Source organism: Rhamphochromis longiceps, linkage group LG6 (assembly GCF_057381845.1).
Source record: "Rhamphochromis longiceps isolate RC_006_pf linkage group LG6, R_longiceps_female_GT1.1, whole genome shotgun sequence".
Taxonomy (NCBI): domain Eukaryota; kingdom Metazoa; phylum Chordata; class Actinopteri; order Cichliformes; family Cichlidae; genus Rhamphochromis; species Rhamphochromis longiceps.
In genome coordinates, this window is record NC_140562.1 from 19751574 (window position 1) to 19770172 (window position 18599).

At 41.7% G+C, this 18599-nt stretch overlaps 1 protein-coding gene across 8 annotated transcripts in view; it reads left to right on the plus strand.

The window, feature by feature from the left end:
* The window catches only part of lrba (LPS-responsive vesicle trafficking, beach and anchor containing), a 172696-nt gene that overhangs the window by 148132 nt on the left and 5965 nt on the right, over positions 1-18599 (plus strand). For all 8 annotated transcript variants that reach the window (XM_085409606.1, XM_085409607.1, XM_085409610.1 and 5 more), the window contains 6 exons: positions 2640-2807; positions 8119-8208; positions 10375-10552; positions 11857-11922; positions 13625-13780; positions 15627-15794. In XM_085409606.1, coding sequence (XP_085265732.1) covers positions 2640-2807; positions 8119-8208; positions 10375-10552; positions 11857-11922; positions 13625-13780; positions 15627-15794 — 826 coding nt within the window. The remainder of the gene's footprint in view (positions 1-2639; positions 2808-8118; positions 8209-10374; positions 10553-11856; positions 11923-13624; positions 13781-15626; positions 15795-18599) is intronic.

Below are 18599 nucleotides of genomic sequence, written 5' to 3' on the forward strand. Positions count from 1 at the left end.
TAACTCAATATTTTAGGCTTTATTGGTGCTGAGGTTTAGAAATTTTGATTGCTTTTGTATTTAGATCTTTGTGTAATTATCGTGTGTGTGTGTGTGTGTGTGTGTGTGTGTGTGTGTGTGTGTGTGTGTGTGTGTGTGTGTGTGTGTGTGTGTGTGTGTGTGGCTCCCTGTACTATAGCTGTACTATTAAGTGTTGGATGAGTTTGTTGTTGGTTTCATTCTGTTCAGTGGAGTCTGATCAATGGCACCTTTCCCTAAGCTTCTTCTATTAAGATGTTTTCTCTGACGTCGGCTCATGATGTAAAATCCCGAGTTTAGATAAAGGGGCAGATTAAAGTAGTTGAATCCTAATCTGCCTGATACCACTGCTATTGCGTACAATTTACACACCCGACACCTTTGACGTGATACGATCGTGGCTTTTCTACTGCAGGCAGATACTCTTTGAATCTCTAAGCTTGATCTGCTGAGGTTAAGTTCCTACATCCAGACTTGAGTCAGGGAGACATTGACAAACCAAACAAATACAAAAACAGATACACACTTCCAATTCCAGCAGAGCGCACACAAATTCTCACTTACTCTGTTTCACCCTCTCCAAATGGATCATGCAAATGATTTCCATAAAGGTGGGCCTCAGGAGAGGGAGCTGCAATAACACGGCTGCTCTTTGTTTCCCTTTGCTGAATGACAGTTGATTGCGGTGCACATTAAATGCCCATCAGCCCCAGCTTTAGTTTTAGAAACAGGGGAGCAGGGCCTGTCAAAGGTCAATCCTAGTGCATAATGAACTGATCTCTCCCTCACACACACGCACACAAACACACACACGATACACGCACGACTCAACCTCTGCTATTAAAGGGAGTTTGAATAAAGAGGATTTTTCTGGCTTATCATGTAACATTAATAAAAAGGGCTGCCCTATGACATAATGTGACTATGGCGATGCCAGAGAGGCAGACAGACATGGAGTCTAGACCAGGGGTGTTCTGTTTTATCTTAAGACTAACGGTTAGATTTGTTTTTTGAGTGTGATCATAGACAGTAGGGAATACACAGATCCCTCTGCCTGCTAGTTCTGTTGAATCTGCAGCTTTCAGAACAGTTCTCACATGTGAAAATAATAAATAAATAATAAAAAAATACATAATGCTACAGAACATGCTGCTTAATGCTACATCAGTGACAAGCTGTGCACGAGACGGCACTTTTTAAAGTAGGGTCGGGTATTGTTTGAAACATTTTGAGCCTCAAAGACCAACTTAGCAGGAATTTGAATTTCATCAGATATCCTGTGCCAGATCAGCTTTTTCTAACTTTTGCTCTCATTGCTGTAGCTGGATACACCTTAGCTATAAACCAGAGATTTATTTATAAGGACAAAATCAGTCAAACTCCCATTAAGCTCTTTGTTGCATCGAAGGATTCGTACAAATTTATTGTATTTGAGTTGTGATTGATTGCCTCCGTGGTTATCCATCTTACTCACAGGGTAATAAACATTTTAAAACTGTTATGTGTTCATAAGTTACTGTATATACAGGGACATTTTAAATAAAACATACATAATGCATCTGGGGAATACAGGGGCAGTAATGTGTCGCTTACAAATGTATACAGTCACACAATCTGTGCGCAATGCTAAATCAAATGAAAACACACGATGATCAGACTTTGCTTACGTTTGATTATTGCAGCATTAAGCCATAAAAACATTTTATATCTTTGTTTATTGATCTTTTTTTTTTTTTTTTTTTTTTTTTTTCATCTCCGGGAACCGAAATGCAGTTTCACTGTTAAGGTTCTCATCAGCTGGGATGATGAGATTCGTGACAGCATCACAAATTTAGTCAGTCAAGCTGCAGCGTTAAAAACCAGCATCACACCTAAAGCGCACACTCTCCTCTTCAGACGTGTGCTCGGCTCCCTGATTGAAAGTCGTAATTAACAGAGTGGGGAGGAATTAGATGCAGAATGAGCTGTCAGAAAGTCACATTTAAGTGAGGGATGCACTGGTCTCCGCAGTAAAAATTTAAATGATATAAATTGCCATTTAAGTGTAGCGCAGGCTAATGTTTTGTCACAAATTAATGTGACACAAGGCAGCAATGACAATCAAGGGCTGCCTCATTCTAATTTGGTTGTGTTTAGAGGGCTTTTGTGAGCCAGCAGCTTTACACAAATTAACACAATTGTCGGTTTTTATGAGGAAACCATAAATGCTTTTTCCCTCCTTTGCCCGCTAATGAGGAGAGAAAACGGCTTGTATGTGTGGCGTTATGACGACGTCTGCAGGAGAGCAACACGGTGCTCTTATCCGCTCACGACCAGCAGAGAAAAGAACAAAGACAGAAGCTGAAATGGCTCCCTAATGAACTACAAGAGTCCTCTAATGTCTTGATGCTCTCTTATGATCAGATATGGATTTACTGTGCTTTTTGCTCGTTATAGAAATCATTGGCAGATTCCGTCAGAGGAACAATTAGAAGAATATTCCGCTTTCTCTGAGAAATTCACCTTTGAGGGGTATTAGTAATAACTGCTGTTCAGTAATGGGATGTTAGGGGAGTTGCCTTTTGTTGCATCTGTTGACATCCTAGATAAACCTAACTCTCCGGCTTCACCTCTTTTTAAAGGCACTGGAGAGCGAGTTTGTGTCCTGCCAGCTTCACCAGTGGATCGATTTGATCTTCGGCTACAAGCAGCAGGGACCCGAAGCCGCCAGAGCCCTCAATGTTTTCTATTATCTGACCTATGAAGGCGCAGTCAACCTCAGCTCGATCAACGACCCCATGCTCAGAGAGGTGATACAGTGCGTGCATCAACACACACACATTTTAATACACGTAGCTGATTTAACTGCCTTCGCAGACCATGCTGAGTAAGGAGAAAAATTCCATATTAGAGGTAAGTACTCCTGAGCAGCAGTGCTCTCAGATGGACGCTTAATCTGGCTATATTATAAAAGCACATGTCCACCCTCTGCATCTGTATGTCAGGAAGGTTTTGATGCCATTAGCCATGTTAAAGTGCTTGTAGAGTGGCATGGGAGAGCTAAGCTAACAATCTGCCACACAGTATTGCTGAGCGAAGCCTTTTCCTTTGTGTGATACCTTTTGAAAGCACTCCACCAAGTGTTCCACTTTAACGCCTTTAAGCCGCCTCCTTGGCTTTCATTCATTATTCAGTTCACTCACTTTGTACTGCTGCACACACAAGCAACACTGTCCTGCCCGAAAGCAACCAGACAAAACACAGTGTTGAAAAGAAAAACACAGCTAGCTTGCCCACAGCCAAACAAGCCTGACAACTTCACCAATCTGCTGTAAAAGGCAGCTAGCCAGCAGCGGGCCAATTGACCCTGCTCCCATCAGCCTTTTTGACATCTGCATTTTAGTGCCAAGAGGGGTGCATATTCTATTTCTTTTCTCTCCAGAGTAAAGTAACCAGGCGTTGGCTTTCTTTTAAGTGATTATTCGTGTTTATTACTGGTTGTTGTGGCTGTTTGTAGGCAACTTCTGAGATCTGGAAACATCCATACAGAAAACTCCAATACAAGGGCAAACAAAATGAGCAGGCGGATCTCAGTTAAAGTTCAAACAGATCATCTTCACAGTTTTGTCGTTGTTTGTTTGTTTGGTGCCCCACCTAAATACAAGAACAGAACAGTCAAGAAAAGGCCACGTTTTCACTTTTAAGAGAGACTCACCATGGTGCTAACGTATAAATGGTGATAAGTTCAGAACACACTAAGCAGGCAAACACCCTTTGCCTCCACTGTACTGCTGCCCTTCATGCTCAGTGACTGGAGCATCGCAGGCACCAGGGGTAGATCCTTGATTTATCACCTCATTCACCCCAATTCCCATCCAGATGTGCTTTGGCCTTTATTCACTCTCTCTCTCACACACATACACAGACATGCAGATTCATTATCTGGGTTCACCGGTCATTTCCACTCTCAGCCCATTACCCATTCTTCTGTTTAACACACACACACACACACACACACAGAGCAGAAAATTGGATCACTGGTGCCTCCACTATTTCTGCCAAGCTGTTCCAGTGACAATGGGATTGATAATCTACCAACATACACACACACAGGCCTCAGAGGGAGGTGCTTGTGATTTGAGTGGCATTGAAAAAGCATCTTCGACTGCTGACTTTAAGGATGCATACTTAGGATTTGTATGCTTCTGAATGAGGTTTTTATTTGTCTGTGGCTTTGGTACCACATTTAGCATTTTACTATAAACAAATTAGTGTAACTGTCTCTAGCTTGAAGTGTTCTGTATTGGTGCACTGGGTCAAACTTTTGTGTGAAATGTCTGGAAAATACAGGGTGTAGTCATGAATATTGGTGTAGTTTAATTAAAATTATTAATTGATGTTTTGAAAGACTACAGTGGCAGCGTAGTACAGAAGCTCATGTTAAAAGTCAGTAGTCATCATATCTGTAATGCTGTAAAGTTAGCCTGCCTCGAGGAGGGGGAAAAAAAAGTTTCTTGTTGTTTCGTCCTCGCGGGCTCTCTCGCTGATGCTTTGATTGCAGTTTGCTGGGAGAAAACTCCCTGAGCACTTTAATTAGTTAAATAAACCAAACAAGCATTACCCCAGTGAGCTAATCCAAGGCTCTCCTTCAACTGTGTTTGTGCGGAAGGAAACGTGCCCTGTCTATGCAGAAGGTGGAACCACAGTTCCAGGCCTGGGGCTCGTCATGGCTGGGCGCTGGGGGTGGCTGAGGGCTGCAGGAGCTTTGGGACTGAGGGTTTGGGGTCTGAAAGTGTCCCTAGAGTATGCCATTACTGAGTGACAACTGTTTCAGTCTGAGCTGTGGTCTCGGCCAGACAAGCCCGCATTAGGACAGGCCCCGGGGCTGCTCAGTGTCAGGGGGGCGGTTCACAGATGTGTGTGCATGTACGTTTTTGTGTGTGTATATTTAGGTGGGAAAATGCAGTAGACCGGGCTGGAGGGTTCTGTATTTTTGCTGAGCTGATTTCTGTATTCCTGCCATGCTGCTTCACAGAGGCTAACTCTCCCTGTAGCCCACACACAAATACACGCGTACAAGATTTGTGTGGCTCATACCTTGATGTGTTTCTACATATGCATGCATATGTATACATTCATTCATTGGTATGTGTATACCTTTGTATATTTATGTGTGCTCATCAGCATAAATGCACACGGTTGTGTGTTTATGTGTGCTTTTCTGTTCCGGGAGAAAGTTTGGAATATCTCAGCACAGATTAGTGAGTGCTGTGGAGACCAGTGCTGTGTTTTTCAAAACCATGATTACTTCCTGCACTACCTCCTGCTTCCCCTCTCCCACCCCAAATTTCATCTGTGTGTGCGCGTGTGCACATAGATGGCTTGCATGCACATCTGTGTTGCCTCTCGGTGTATAAAGAGAAACGCGCCCTGTGTAGCCTTCTCATCGTTGTACAGGGCTTCCCCTCTTTCGCATGTGATTATGGAAAATCCCACCACCTCTCACACGAGCGACAAAACACAGAGCCCCGCTTGAGTTGTTTGCCGTTTGCGTAATTCGGCAGAAATATATGCCCACGTGAGTCAACCTGCTTCGACAGTAAGCCAAAGTCACTCACTAAGCATAAAACCTGCTGGTTTATTTTCACTGGACAATGTGACCTCCTCTGCATAGAGTTGTCTCAGTATTTTAAGGTGGACGTTTAAAACCAATGATACAATCTGTCCAGTTTCCTGCTTGTGAGAAATACAAAACTATTGGTCTTTTTTTTCTTTCCCTTGGAGGAGGGGGTTGATTTGCATAAAGCAGCATGTTTTACATGGAGATCTATCGTGTCAAGCGACTGAGTAAATCAAAGGACAGGCTGAGACATCTGAGCCGAGGGCGTCTCGGCCATTTAAATGTATAGAATACAGAAAACCTTCATCAGACATGGGCCAATGCTCCCAAAAGAGATTGGCCTTGTGGAAGGCCCCTCATATAATCACCTGAGCATTGCATTGGCATACAGGATAGGACATGCTGACCTAGACTCAGCCACTTTCCAGCCTTCCACAGCCTCATAAATGTCAAATACGCACTTAATGAAGATAGGTTGAGTGGCTTTGAGCTTACGCAAAATGCTTTCCTGTGTAGTCAAAGAGATGGGCAGCATTTTGACCTTGAATAATGCAGTTATGTCACATGTCCTCCCACCAAGAGGCTAACTGTCGATGAGGTGGGAAATGTCATGATAGTGTTACACAGTGTTGATCAGTTTACTGTGACGGACCTTTAAATCCAGTCTTACAGACCAGTGCTAATAAATGCACATCACACATCACTGCATAACAGGAGCATCGCCTTTTACATCTGGCATGCTTGCACACATGTAGAAAATGCACTTGTGGCCTGAACACAAAACTGCAGACACTTGTTCTAACACGGACACTAACCCAATTTATGAATAAAACCATGAATTCTTTTCTATTTTAATTAGCCTCCCATAAGAAGTACTGCTCGTGCGTTTGTGCCGAAGGATTTTATGAGCTAGCGCTGGATTATTACCATCTTATTCAGAGGCTTTGGAGTAAATTTCTTCTTATTCAGATGTAAATGTATAAAAGTAGACTAAAAAAGAAGGAAACCTGAGATTTTATTGCTTCTTAAAAGTGCACAAAAGTATAAAGACCAGTGTTCACATAAAAATAACATGATGTAGAGCTTTTGTTGCTGGATTCTTGGTCTTAAAGAGGCTGATGAAACCTTGTAATAGACAGTTACAATCACTACTTGCCTCTCTGGTTTCTGGTTAGTTTCAGACAATGGGTATGAGCAGACTCATTTCCCAACTTTTTTTTGGGTTTTTTTTCTCATGGAAATACCATACGCAGGCCTCAACCATGAGCTCATTCTCAGGCTGCGCCAAGTCGACTCAAACGTCTCAGCCTACACACACAAGCTGTCACTCCTACACAGCCAGTCACAGAGCACACCAACATACTGACGGGTCTGTCACAATTTTGTGTTGGTCATTTTCCCTCTTCCTGTCCCTGTTACAAACTATCCATCACACCGAGTTTGTCTCACAGGACTGCTTTTGCTTACTATTGTCTGCTTCTTATTGTTATATACATTTCTGCTGAGACTGAATTGCATCATTTTCTGTTTTTTAAGAGGATTTTGTGCACATGCAAATTTTGAATGCTTGCGTGTGTTATCTGGCTGTGATTGCTTTTCAAAATGTTTCCTAAATGAGGCACTTGCGACCCTTAATAAGATTAATTAACACAAATGCGCCATCTACAGTTTTAACCATCTTCCTATAGTCGTGCATGAAGCAGCATTTGCTGGTTTCATTTTCTGAAATTTCCCCAGGTTTTCTCCTTGTTGTTCAGTAAACGTCTGTGGCGATAACTCTTGGGGAAGGGACATTATTATACATTTAAGCAATAATTTGGTTAATAACAAGGCTAATAAATGTAACAATAATTAAAATGTTTGGCTTTTTTCAACCTACAGAACGGTATCGTGGGCAAATGTGTTGCAGCACTTTAGCGTAGCCTCATCTGTCCATACCGTGCTGTGGGCGTGTTCCCACTTCGTGCTAGCTGGCCTGACAGTGAGCTGTGTGATGATGTCCAGAGGCTGCTCAGCCGGCGTCTGCTGTGACATTTATGGTCCTATACCTCTTCATTAACACCACCTAACCAAGCCTACAAGCCCGCCTGCCCAGCCCTCCTCTGATTCTGTGTGGTTGCGGAGGAGAAATTGGTGTTTGTGTGTGTGTGTGCGAGAGAGAGTGAGTGTCAGACTGTGAAAAAGTGTGTTTATATGTAGACCGTGTCCATGTGTGCTTGAGCACAAGTGCACGCATTTTTCCCTAGCTCTATGGGCTTTTGTGTTCCTCTTTGTTTTGTTTTCTTTTAGACATTAATCTTAGATTGTTGTAGCATTTATCAGATAATAATATGACCTTCACACACAGCGGAGTGGAATATAACCATTTTTCACTTAGAAACTGAGCCGTTATTGTTTCATTGAAATAGATCGCAGGACACAATTATCAAAGAATAGTTTGAGTGAGAGGAAAACCTCTAACATCTCTCTTTATTTCTGTGTTTTTATTCCTCCCCACTCAGGCTGTGGAGTCTCAGATTAGGAGTTTCGGACAAACCCCCTGCCAGTTGCTAATCGAGCCACACCCGCCCCGAAGCTCGGCCATGCAAGTGGTGAGTAGACACTGACAATCATCTCAAAAATGAATGCATATACTCCAGTATCTTTTAATTCTCCAGGTTAAGCTCTGGTGGGTCAGAAAACAGCTGATCATCAGTTCTTCTACCTGTCCAGTTCTTGTCTTTGATTTCTGGTCAGCACTCGGCAAAAACCTTTCTGCCCCCCGAACTGTTCTGTTTAATTTTCCTCTTTTCATGTTTCCTTTACCTTGTGTCCGCTTTCTCCATCTACCACTGTGGGAAAATAGCCTTGGTTTTGAAAGCATCCCCTCACTCATCATTAGTGAGGTGTGTGTGAAAGGGAGAGATCACAAACATTTGTGTGCATGTGCGTTTAGAAAGAGATTTCTGGAGAAAAGCACAGCTTCGTGCTGGAAACCTGGGTCTGAGCCAGATTTTCCACCTGAGCTGAAAAAAAAAAAAAAGAAGATGATCAACAACAAATGGAAGTTTTGATGTGACGGCCCTTTAAGGGCCAAGGAGTTTAGTCAGCATGCCTGCCTGTGATGGACCGAGGCCCCACAAGTCCCTATTAGCGCGGTGTCCCTGTGGTGCTGACAGCTGGCTGTAGACCACCACCCAGCGTGCGCGTGCACACAGACACGAACGCAGACGATTGCTTTGAATCCAGCGCCCGACTGTACGGGTGAATTCCTGTGTAATGTTTTTATTTTTACACCGCCGCACCATAGTTTTCAAACATAATATTCAGGCACCATTTTTCAAACACTTTAATTCCCTCCCCGCAGCTCCATATTGCTCCAGAACACGCTGTTCTCTTTGCTTTTTACGGATCTTGCTCTCTACTTTCTCTCCATCCTCTTTCGTGCGAGCGTGTTGTCAGAGTGTCGGCATCTGCCCATGCTGGTGGTAATGATACTGTCAGTGCTTCTGGTTAGCTGTCAGACACACCGGATTTACTCAGGTCTGTTCTTGATGTTAAACACTGATGTTCCTCTTCTTTACACACAAGGAGGAAAATAGCTTTCTGTTAGAGCTGCTTAGTACAAACACTCTATAAATGGCTGTAGAGCCTGTCTAAGCAGAGGAAACAGTCTGATAGGTCAATGAAATTACTTTTTTGTTATGACTGTTTTAGAGATGGTCTCTCCTGCCGTTTGCTCAGCTTTTACAAGAATAAATCTAGTGCAACCTAGCAAGTTGCTGTCATTTTCTGTCTTTGTATAGTCTGTTAGTCAGCTGATAGTACAAGTTTTTAAAATTAGTTACTTGTTTGCAAGGATATTCTTTTTATTATTACTGTAAATTCAACATATTTTGGGGGCTTTTAATGAAGCCAAACAAACAAAAAAAAAACAACAACCTGAACTCAGAGAAATTTGGTGTTTCTTTATTAGACATATATATTTTAAAGTCTATGTAATGACTTATGTTCATCAGATTGGTTGATAAGCATGCAGATCAGTTGCAATCTTAAAAAAAAAAAAAAAGTAAAACATTTACACAGATGCTGTATAGACATGCAGTGCGTGCATATATACACACACTGCATGTACAGTATAGCAGTTTACTTAAGAATCCTTCTCTACCCTGCCGACATGCACAAGGATCTTTTCTTTTTTTAATAATCTGGTGTTTTCTTACAATAATTCTTCTTTTACATCTGCTCAGTCTTCCTCATTTAAAAGAAAAGTTTAGAACACAAATACAAACTGGACATCAGACTGTAGTCAGCCTGTGAAATCTATGGCGTCTTTGCCTTCTTCTATAAAATGTCTAATATATGATGTATAATATCATTACTGTGCACACTGAAGGGGAAATATTAATCAACAGACATTTGTTTCGGCTGCTTCAGTTTCTCTGTTAAAACTTAAATGTTGTTCTGAGATTCTCTCCTCATTTACTGTAGCGTTGTTTCAAATGCAGACTCTTGCCTTCTTCTGAACTCTTTGCTAGCTTTTTTGTGCTGCTTAGCTTCTGCTTACCACTATCCTCCTCAAGCCTCCTAACGTTCTCTCTGGCCTTCTCTTTCCTCCGTCTCCCTGTGTTTTTGTTTTCCTCCCCGTTTTCACCAACTGCTTCCTTCATCTTTGCGTTTCGCTCTTCGTCCGTCGCGCCACATCTCGGCTATTTCCCCGTCTCTCCCCTTCATCGCGTCGTCTGTCCCGGGGCCCTGAACAGTATCTTCTCCTGCAGACGCCTCTGATGTTTACGGAGCAGATGCAGCAGGATGTTATCATGGTACTGAAGTTCCCATCCAACTCTCCTGTGACACACGTAGCGGCCAACACCCAGGCAGGTCTGACGTCACCTGCCATCATCACTGTCACCGCCAACCGCCTCTTTGCGGTCAACAAGTGGCAGGGCCTGACAGGTGAGAGACTTGAAGCCACGAACATGTGCATTGAAACGAATGAGCTGAAGCGATGACTAAAAATAAAATCTCAGGCAGACAGAAACGATCCTTGTTATTGAACTGAGTTTGCTTTCACATAATTATTTTCATGCTGCTTCTGTTCATTTCTCCTCCATACGTTAGCTTCTAATTTATCAGAAGATCAACCTGCCTCGTCTCTGTAGGATGGACGTTGATTTGGGAGACAGTTGACTGTGTCTACTAGATAGCAGTATCAAATGTGACACATGTAGCAGCCAGCATTAGGTCCCACGTCCACCTCCATACATCAGCCGCTTACTACACAAAACCTTATTTACTCAACGTCCATCCTGCCCTAGAAGAAATATTAAATTTGATATCTAAGTTTACGAGGATGAACACTGATCAGATTTCACTGGAATTAGACATCATCCATGCATACCACAGGCTGGCCATATTGGGCAATTTTTCCTGCTTGGAAATAGTGGATTAATTGTAGGGACCCACTGGAGTCTGTTTAATAAATGATGTGCAGAGCAAAGTTGCCAAAACTGCTTTTAAAATCTCAGAATAAACGCATGAAATAAAATGACAAATTATGAGTGTGTTGAAAGCAGTGCACACTTTCGTATCACATTTCATTTTTTACTTTTATTTTTTAATTTCAGAGCCGATGTGACACAAGTGTACAATACTCATACTGATAATTACATGTGAATCTTAAAAAAAAATCAAAATCAGGTTATTGGTGAATAAATTAGCTAAACTATTACAATTAATTAATGGATAGAGTGAACCTGAAAAAGTTTAACTAAATGTAAAGGATAAACTGCCCAAAAAATACACAGGTTAAAAGTAAATGAATGATTATATCAGCTAAACATAATTGAAATCACTAAAACAATACATAAAAAGCTCTATCGTGAGAGATTACTTGCTAAACTTGTGGTAAAAGGGTAAAATTGTTACCTCACTCTACAATCTAAGTTTTCTAAACATAATGGGTATATGCATGACGACTTAATCCAGTTTAAAATGAGTTAATTAGACTAAATATCACTTGCTGTGAATATGTTATAGTTGACTTTGTCAGGATAATTAATTAGTTTTGTAATACTTTGTGCTCCGAATGGCCTCGATAGCTTTTTGACAGCACTGATGTCTAATTTGTGGAGCGACTCTTGAGCCTCTGACTTTATGGTTATAGTTTTCAGCGTGTTATAATGACCTCAAACCCAGCACCTACTCCGCAAGGCCAGACAATTGCAATATTAATCCACTCTGTCTTCTTCTTCTGTCAGGTCATCAGGGCTCAACGGTGCAGGACCAGCAGTACCAACTTCCTGTGGAAATTGACCCTCTAATAGGTACGCTGTCCTTTACGACCGGTAGAGAATCCACACACGGGAGTTGGCTTCGTGTGGGCATGAAATGGGGTTTTGTGTGGATTTGTGCCTAAATCGCGCTGCTTGGTGACTCATGGCAGTCTGTTGGGCTGTGTCCCTGGACAGTAGATTAGAGTTGTTTCTCAGCCTCTGCCCTAGTTCACTCGTGATGATATAGGCCCTGCTCTCACACTAAACCATTTGCATGCAAATTGGAATGCAATGAGCTGTGGCCTAGGCCGGCATTTCATCATCAACTCCCCCTCTTTCTCCCTCTCCATCGTCCCCTTTCCTCCCTCCCTTTCTGCATCCTCTTTGGTTTAATTTGAGCGGAGGGAAAGGACGCGTGTCAATGGAAATGAATATGAATGTGGTAATAATGTGTGATTGAGAATGCACGGCGGACGGCTGTCAGGACAATATGGGCGCCTCTCATCCTTCACGACTTGTTGATGAGCAGGAGAAGAGTGCCGAGCTGCAGTGATGTATGGGATGCGCTGGCAGAGAGCAGGGAGAGACGAGCCACCTCTATCTGCTCCCAGCTCTGTTACTTTCCTGCAGCCTCCTGCAATCTCATACACATCTGCGAGGGGGGCTGTTTTTTCTCTCTGGGTGTTGTGGTCTCTCTTAGTCTCATCAGACCATATTCACACTCTTTTTTTTTTTTTTTTTTTTTCTTTTCCCCTTCCAAAGACTACTGAAAATAACCAGGGTTGAACCCCAGATATTCATCTTTATCTGCACGCACTGTGCTGTATTTCTCTGCTTCAATGCTCCCTCTGTAGAGGCAGAATAAAAGAAATCTTATCTGTGCATCAGTATTTACACATTCAGTGCGTGTTGCTGTTCTGTGCTTCAGCAGATGTGTGATTTGTCACTGAATGCACAGGTTTTGGAGTATATTTATCCTCCAAAGTGTTTACTGTATATCTCATTTCTAACACTAAAGAATAAATAATGTGCTAAATAATGAATTTTGGTGTTGCTGGGAGTGTGCGTGTGTGTTTTAGGGGAGGTAGCTGGGATTTTTCATGTCAGTAATATATTTACACTGTTTGCATTCCAGGAGGAGCCTGAGCTAAACACAGTAAATTGAGGATGAGCGTGGAGCCATCTGTGGCTTTGGGGAATGTTAAAAATCGGTTGAAATATTATTCATAGCAGATATACTGGACAGTCTTCTCTGACACCTGTTCTCCATTGCTTTTGACCCCATCAAATAAGAAACCCTTCACACCGAACATATTTCTAGAGAAGAAAAAAGACGCCTCTCGTGGAAATGAGAATGTCGGTAAATTTGCTTCTAACCAACTTGGCTTAATTACACAGCCAAGATGAATTTTCTGGGTCTGTTCGTACTTGAGTGGGGTACATATTTTGTGAAGACTGCACGCTCTATATTACTCAGCCTCTTAGACTCTCATAGAAAATGTGAAGTCCCTATAAACTTAACCCCTAGGATGTTTTATGTTTTCCCTCGCAAATCTTCTTTGCACCCCAGCGCTGAAACCTTAGTGGAGGTGCGCTGAAGTGTGAGCTCTTTGAAAGTAGTTGATATAAAACAGTAAAGGGTTTCTCGGATCACGCTCCAGGTTTCATACTTCTCTGGACATCTGTGCATTTTCAACATGTAAACATCTTTATTTTGCTCCGTTTATTTTGATCTCCTCTCATCTCCTTCCAGCCAGTAACGTGGGTCTTCACCGTCGGCAGATCACAGATCTGCTAGATCAGAGCATTCAGATCAGCTCGCAGTGTTTTGTTATCACGGCTGAGAACCGCTTCATCCTTCTATGTGGTTTCTGGGACAAGAGCTTCCGGGTCTACTCCACTGACACAGGTATCGTTTCACCACAATAGACCAAATATCCAACTGGCCTAATGTGAATGTATCTAAACTAAAATACCTGTAATCTCTCCAAGACTTTCACACATTTGCTGTTTTTTGACATCAGATCCTCACTGTAATGTTTTTGCTTTAACTAAGCTTCTTGTGTATATATATTTTTGGCAGTATGGAAGCTCACAGCATATTTAGATACAAATTAAGCCATATGAAATTGAAATTTAAAATGAATAACACTCCTTTGGCTTTCCTCTAGCACCATCATCAGGTTGGGCATACTAGTGGTCCGGAAAAGACCAATGAATTCAATACTAGTGGTTTTCCTCAAAACTATTAGGTTATGTAACACAATAGAAATACTACTATTAGTTGTTAGAATTCAAGTATTACCTAATAAATAAAACGGCATGCATGTATTTTGCCACTGACCCAGTGATCTGCTTTCATGTGGTTTTGGCAAGTGTCCTACGTTTGGTTGCTATACATTTAGACTCCTTCTTGCCACAGTGGGGCTCTTTTCATTTCCTTTTTAATTCTTTTGCACAAGTTCAAACTTTGTGTGTCGTCAGCAGTGTCAAAGCCTTTTTTACCACTAAAATGCATTATACAGCACAAAAATGGCTTTTTTTTTTAGGTTTCTTTGATTCAGTGTGATTTTGATTGTTTTTTGTTTTTTGCTTCTGCTTTGCTGGTTAACTTACTGTTTTTCCACCTAAAGCCTGAGTGCTACTTGCATACACACATCCAATACACTCGCTCTCGTGCACACACAAATGCCATCAGGTCAGGGGTCCTAAATGAAACTGTCTGAAGCTTCATCTCTGTACCCCGCTCCTCAATGCTCCCCCCCACACCCTCAGCCTCATTCAGTACTCTACACACATCTATACAACGGGCATGCGATTCAATTTCTACAGGCCAGGCCCTCTGTGTCTTTTGATGGAGGAGGGAGGGAAGGAGGGATGGGAGCACAGAGATAGCTCTATTGTGCGACTGCCACCGGGGTGTGCGACTGGAACGTGAACACAGTTTAATCGCACACGCTCAACAGCTGCCACCGAGGTCCCTAAATCCCCCAGGTTAAAGAACTGAGGGATTTTATCAATTACAAGAATTGATTGGTACACATCCACAAAACCCGTAGCCTCAAACAGTGACACACACACACACCGAGTTTAATTTGTCGGTGTGCACACATGCGTGTGAGCATGAGAGTGAGAGTTTAATACGAGGTGCGTGGTAGCCATTATTGCAGCACCCGTCATTACTTATTTTCAGCGTTTATAAAATGTCAAACATTTTACATCTTTGATGTCTCTGTTCTTCTTTGAAAGTTTCATAATAATCCTCGTCGTTTTCAGCAAGATACAACTTAATTATCCCGCGGGTAGCGATTCTGACACCCAGACAGAAATGTCATGTGCTGCAAACTACCCACTGTTTGACTGCAGAGGTCACACTATGAGGAGCGTAATGAGTATTAGACAGCTAGACAGTGGGGCTGTGGTCTGGGAATCTGACAGCAATTAGCCTCTTTATATATACACACAGAGCACCCTGGATGTGCACAGGCGCACACACAAAGCTGAAGCAAATATTTATTCTTGTCTGGGAATTAGTAGAAGTCTGATCTTGTGTGGATTAACTAACTGAGCAGACAGATGATCAACAAACGCATGGTGGGAAGTTCAAAAGGACTACTGCAATGCAAAAAAACCCTATCTCCCTTATTGTTGAGATGTTTTAATCTATTTTTAAGTAGTTCATTCCTTTGATGTTTACAGAAGAATGAATTTTGATTTACTAAGAACATCCCTGAAAATTTGTGCGCTTTTTGCAGGCAAACTGACCCAGATAGTGTTTGGACATCGGGATGTGGTGACGTGTCTGGCACGCTCAGAGTCGTACATCGGAGGCGACTGCTACGTCCTGTCGGGCTCGCGAGATGCCACCCTGCTGCTGTGGTACTGGAACGGAAAGCATAGCAGCATTGGAGAGAGCCCAGGCAGTAAGTGCACCTTCTGAGAACGTGCACACACACACACGCACACAGCTCTTCACCGAGCTCTCTCTCTCGCAGACAGATGTGACTGTGTGATTTACGGCCTCCCTCTGTAAAGTAACAACTAGTTTCGTCTGACCAAGCTAGGCCTCCTGCATACAGATTGGATTTCGCAGCCCTGTCGCACCAGGAACAGCTTTCGGTAATGTGTCTGAGATTGCGTGCGTGCGTGTGTATTTCTGTGAAGCCAGATATGGTGTGTAGTGTGTGTGAGAATCTGTCTTTAATGTGAGTGAAAGTGAGGGCCACTTAGAGACGTTAAATGTGATGTTGGGGGTCGTCGGGCAGCGCATGAAAGTTCACCACCATCCGAGGGCCACGGGGTCACGTTAGTCGATAAAAGTGAAAAATGTCATGGGCCTCCCTTACGTTACCATAACATATGGCATTAGCCATGATCAAAGCACGGCGCACACATTGCTCGGTCCTTAGCCCCCTCGGTGCTAATTTGGTCAGCTTAGATTGGCGGACATGTTGATAAGTGATCCATTACAAGTGGGATGAAATTTATGACAAATTGCGATTTGGTTAATAAGCCATATTGGTTTATGATCGTGCAGATGATGGTCATCTAACACATCCATACACGGGATTTTAGAGCAGAAATACACAAGATTTTTTTTTTAAACATATTTAGTGGATAACCAGTGGTTTAAAATACTGCTTTAGCTGCACATTTTCTACAAATAACAAATATATGAATATGTTTCCATGCATGTGCTGTACATGTCCTTGCAAGTGCTTGTGTGTCAGTCTAAACTCCTGGTTACCAAGCTGAAGCTAGAGGAACAGACAAAGCAGTCGTCATCTCATCCCATCACCACCACAATGTGATGCTCCATTGCCCCAGACCGCAGAAAGCTCTCCCAGACATGAACTTCTGCTGCACACACACGCACGCATACACACATACATGTACTAACAAAATGCATACAGACAGCAGACCTTTCTTTATTCCTCTCCCACAGACACACGTTAAAGCTAAAGCCTGCACACACACACACACACACATTCCTTTGCATGCATAATGTTCTGTGGGCATCCCACTCACTTCATAAGCTTGACACAAATACATCTGAATGGCTGATATGCACATGCACACAATGACCTATCCCCACTTTGTTCCTGCTGCAGCCACATGTTGTGCACAGCAAAGATTTTACAGACGCTATCGCCATCTGCTGGGCACCTAACAGCAATCATCTGAGTGTGGTATTTACTCAGTAACTACAGTATTTCTGTTTTTTCCTCTTGTTTTGAACGCACCATATGAGAGAATAAATGTACGTAGGTTCACTTCTGCCACTCCTAAGGCCCAAAAATGAATTTCTTTTTAAACACTGAACACAAAGAAACAAAGAAGCTGCCAGTGTAATAATTACATCATAAATTATTTTTAATTAGACTTCATGAACTGGCATTTTATCCACCTCATTTTAAACAAACATATGAAAAGAGATATTAAATCTTATTGAAGTGAGGGATCATGAGACTGTGATCACCGCGGTAGATAGCTTTTGCTCCTCCAAGTATTGAGGTGCATAATCTGAGGGGACGACAAGCTAAGGGGGTGCGTCCACCCTTAAAACCTCTACAGTGCCATGATTGATATAGAAGGAGGAAGAATACTCATCCCTTTATTCCATCTTTCCGAGGAATCTAATGAGACAAACACAGACTGCTTGAAGACGCATAACATTTCAACATTTCATATTCTGGGCGTGAACTGTTACTCCGTAAGAGATGCTATAGAGCCAATAAATGCAAAACCAGCTGTCCCTACTTCTAAAAAACTCTTAGCTGTTGATCACGTGGCTCATGTGTAAATCCGACTAGCATCCAAATGCAGTGTGGTTTAATTTGGTTTATATATTTGTATTATGTAATTTGTGCCAAATCTGGCTTTCACCTTTTCATTTTAAGTGCTTTAAATACTTCCCCAGTTATTTTTCCTGGTCTACATTCATTTATACACACAACACACTAACTTAATCAATCAAACACAGTGTTGGCATGCAGCTGAACTTTCTTTACTAATGGGTTTAGTTTTCTGCTTTTATAATTGGTCTTTATTTTATTTCATTGTGAATCAAATGAATAAATACAATAAAATAAAACCAAGTTATACAAAAATTAAAATATAGTTCATGACAATACAAAACCAAGTTAAAATAAGGAACAAAATAGAATAAAATGGAGTCAAAAACAGTTATTATCTCAACAGAAACAGAGTTGTTTTTTTTAGAATAATTGTTTATTTTAATTTATTTGTAATCTCTTAATAGTTTGAATATAGGGTTGTTACTCAGGGGCACAATCAAGAAGTTCAGATTTGGTATTACAATACAAGCACTTGGCCCACAGCATATGTAGATGTCTCAAACACACACACTAACACCTTCTCGTGTTTAATGTACTGACACATTTGGCCTGTGTTTTTTTTTATTTACTTGTATTTTTGTCAGTTTTTAAAGTGAAAAGTTTCATTTCAGTTACTTTTACATTTCAGTTTGTGTTTTTGTGTCAGTTTGCTAAAATGTTTTTTCCTAATTTTCGTTTTTAGCTTAGAAAACAATTTAATTATTTTTGTCAAATATGAAGACAAATCTTCTGGGATAACAAAGTGACCTTGTAGTTGGATCAAAATATCATTTTAACATTAACTCCTATATTCATTCAGTTTTAGTTGTAGTTGTTTCCAATTAATTTCTTACAGTGTGAAACAACTTTTCAAAGGAAAGGTCTTAAATG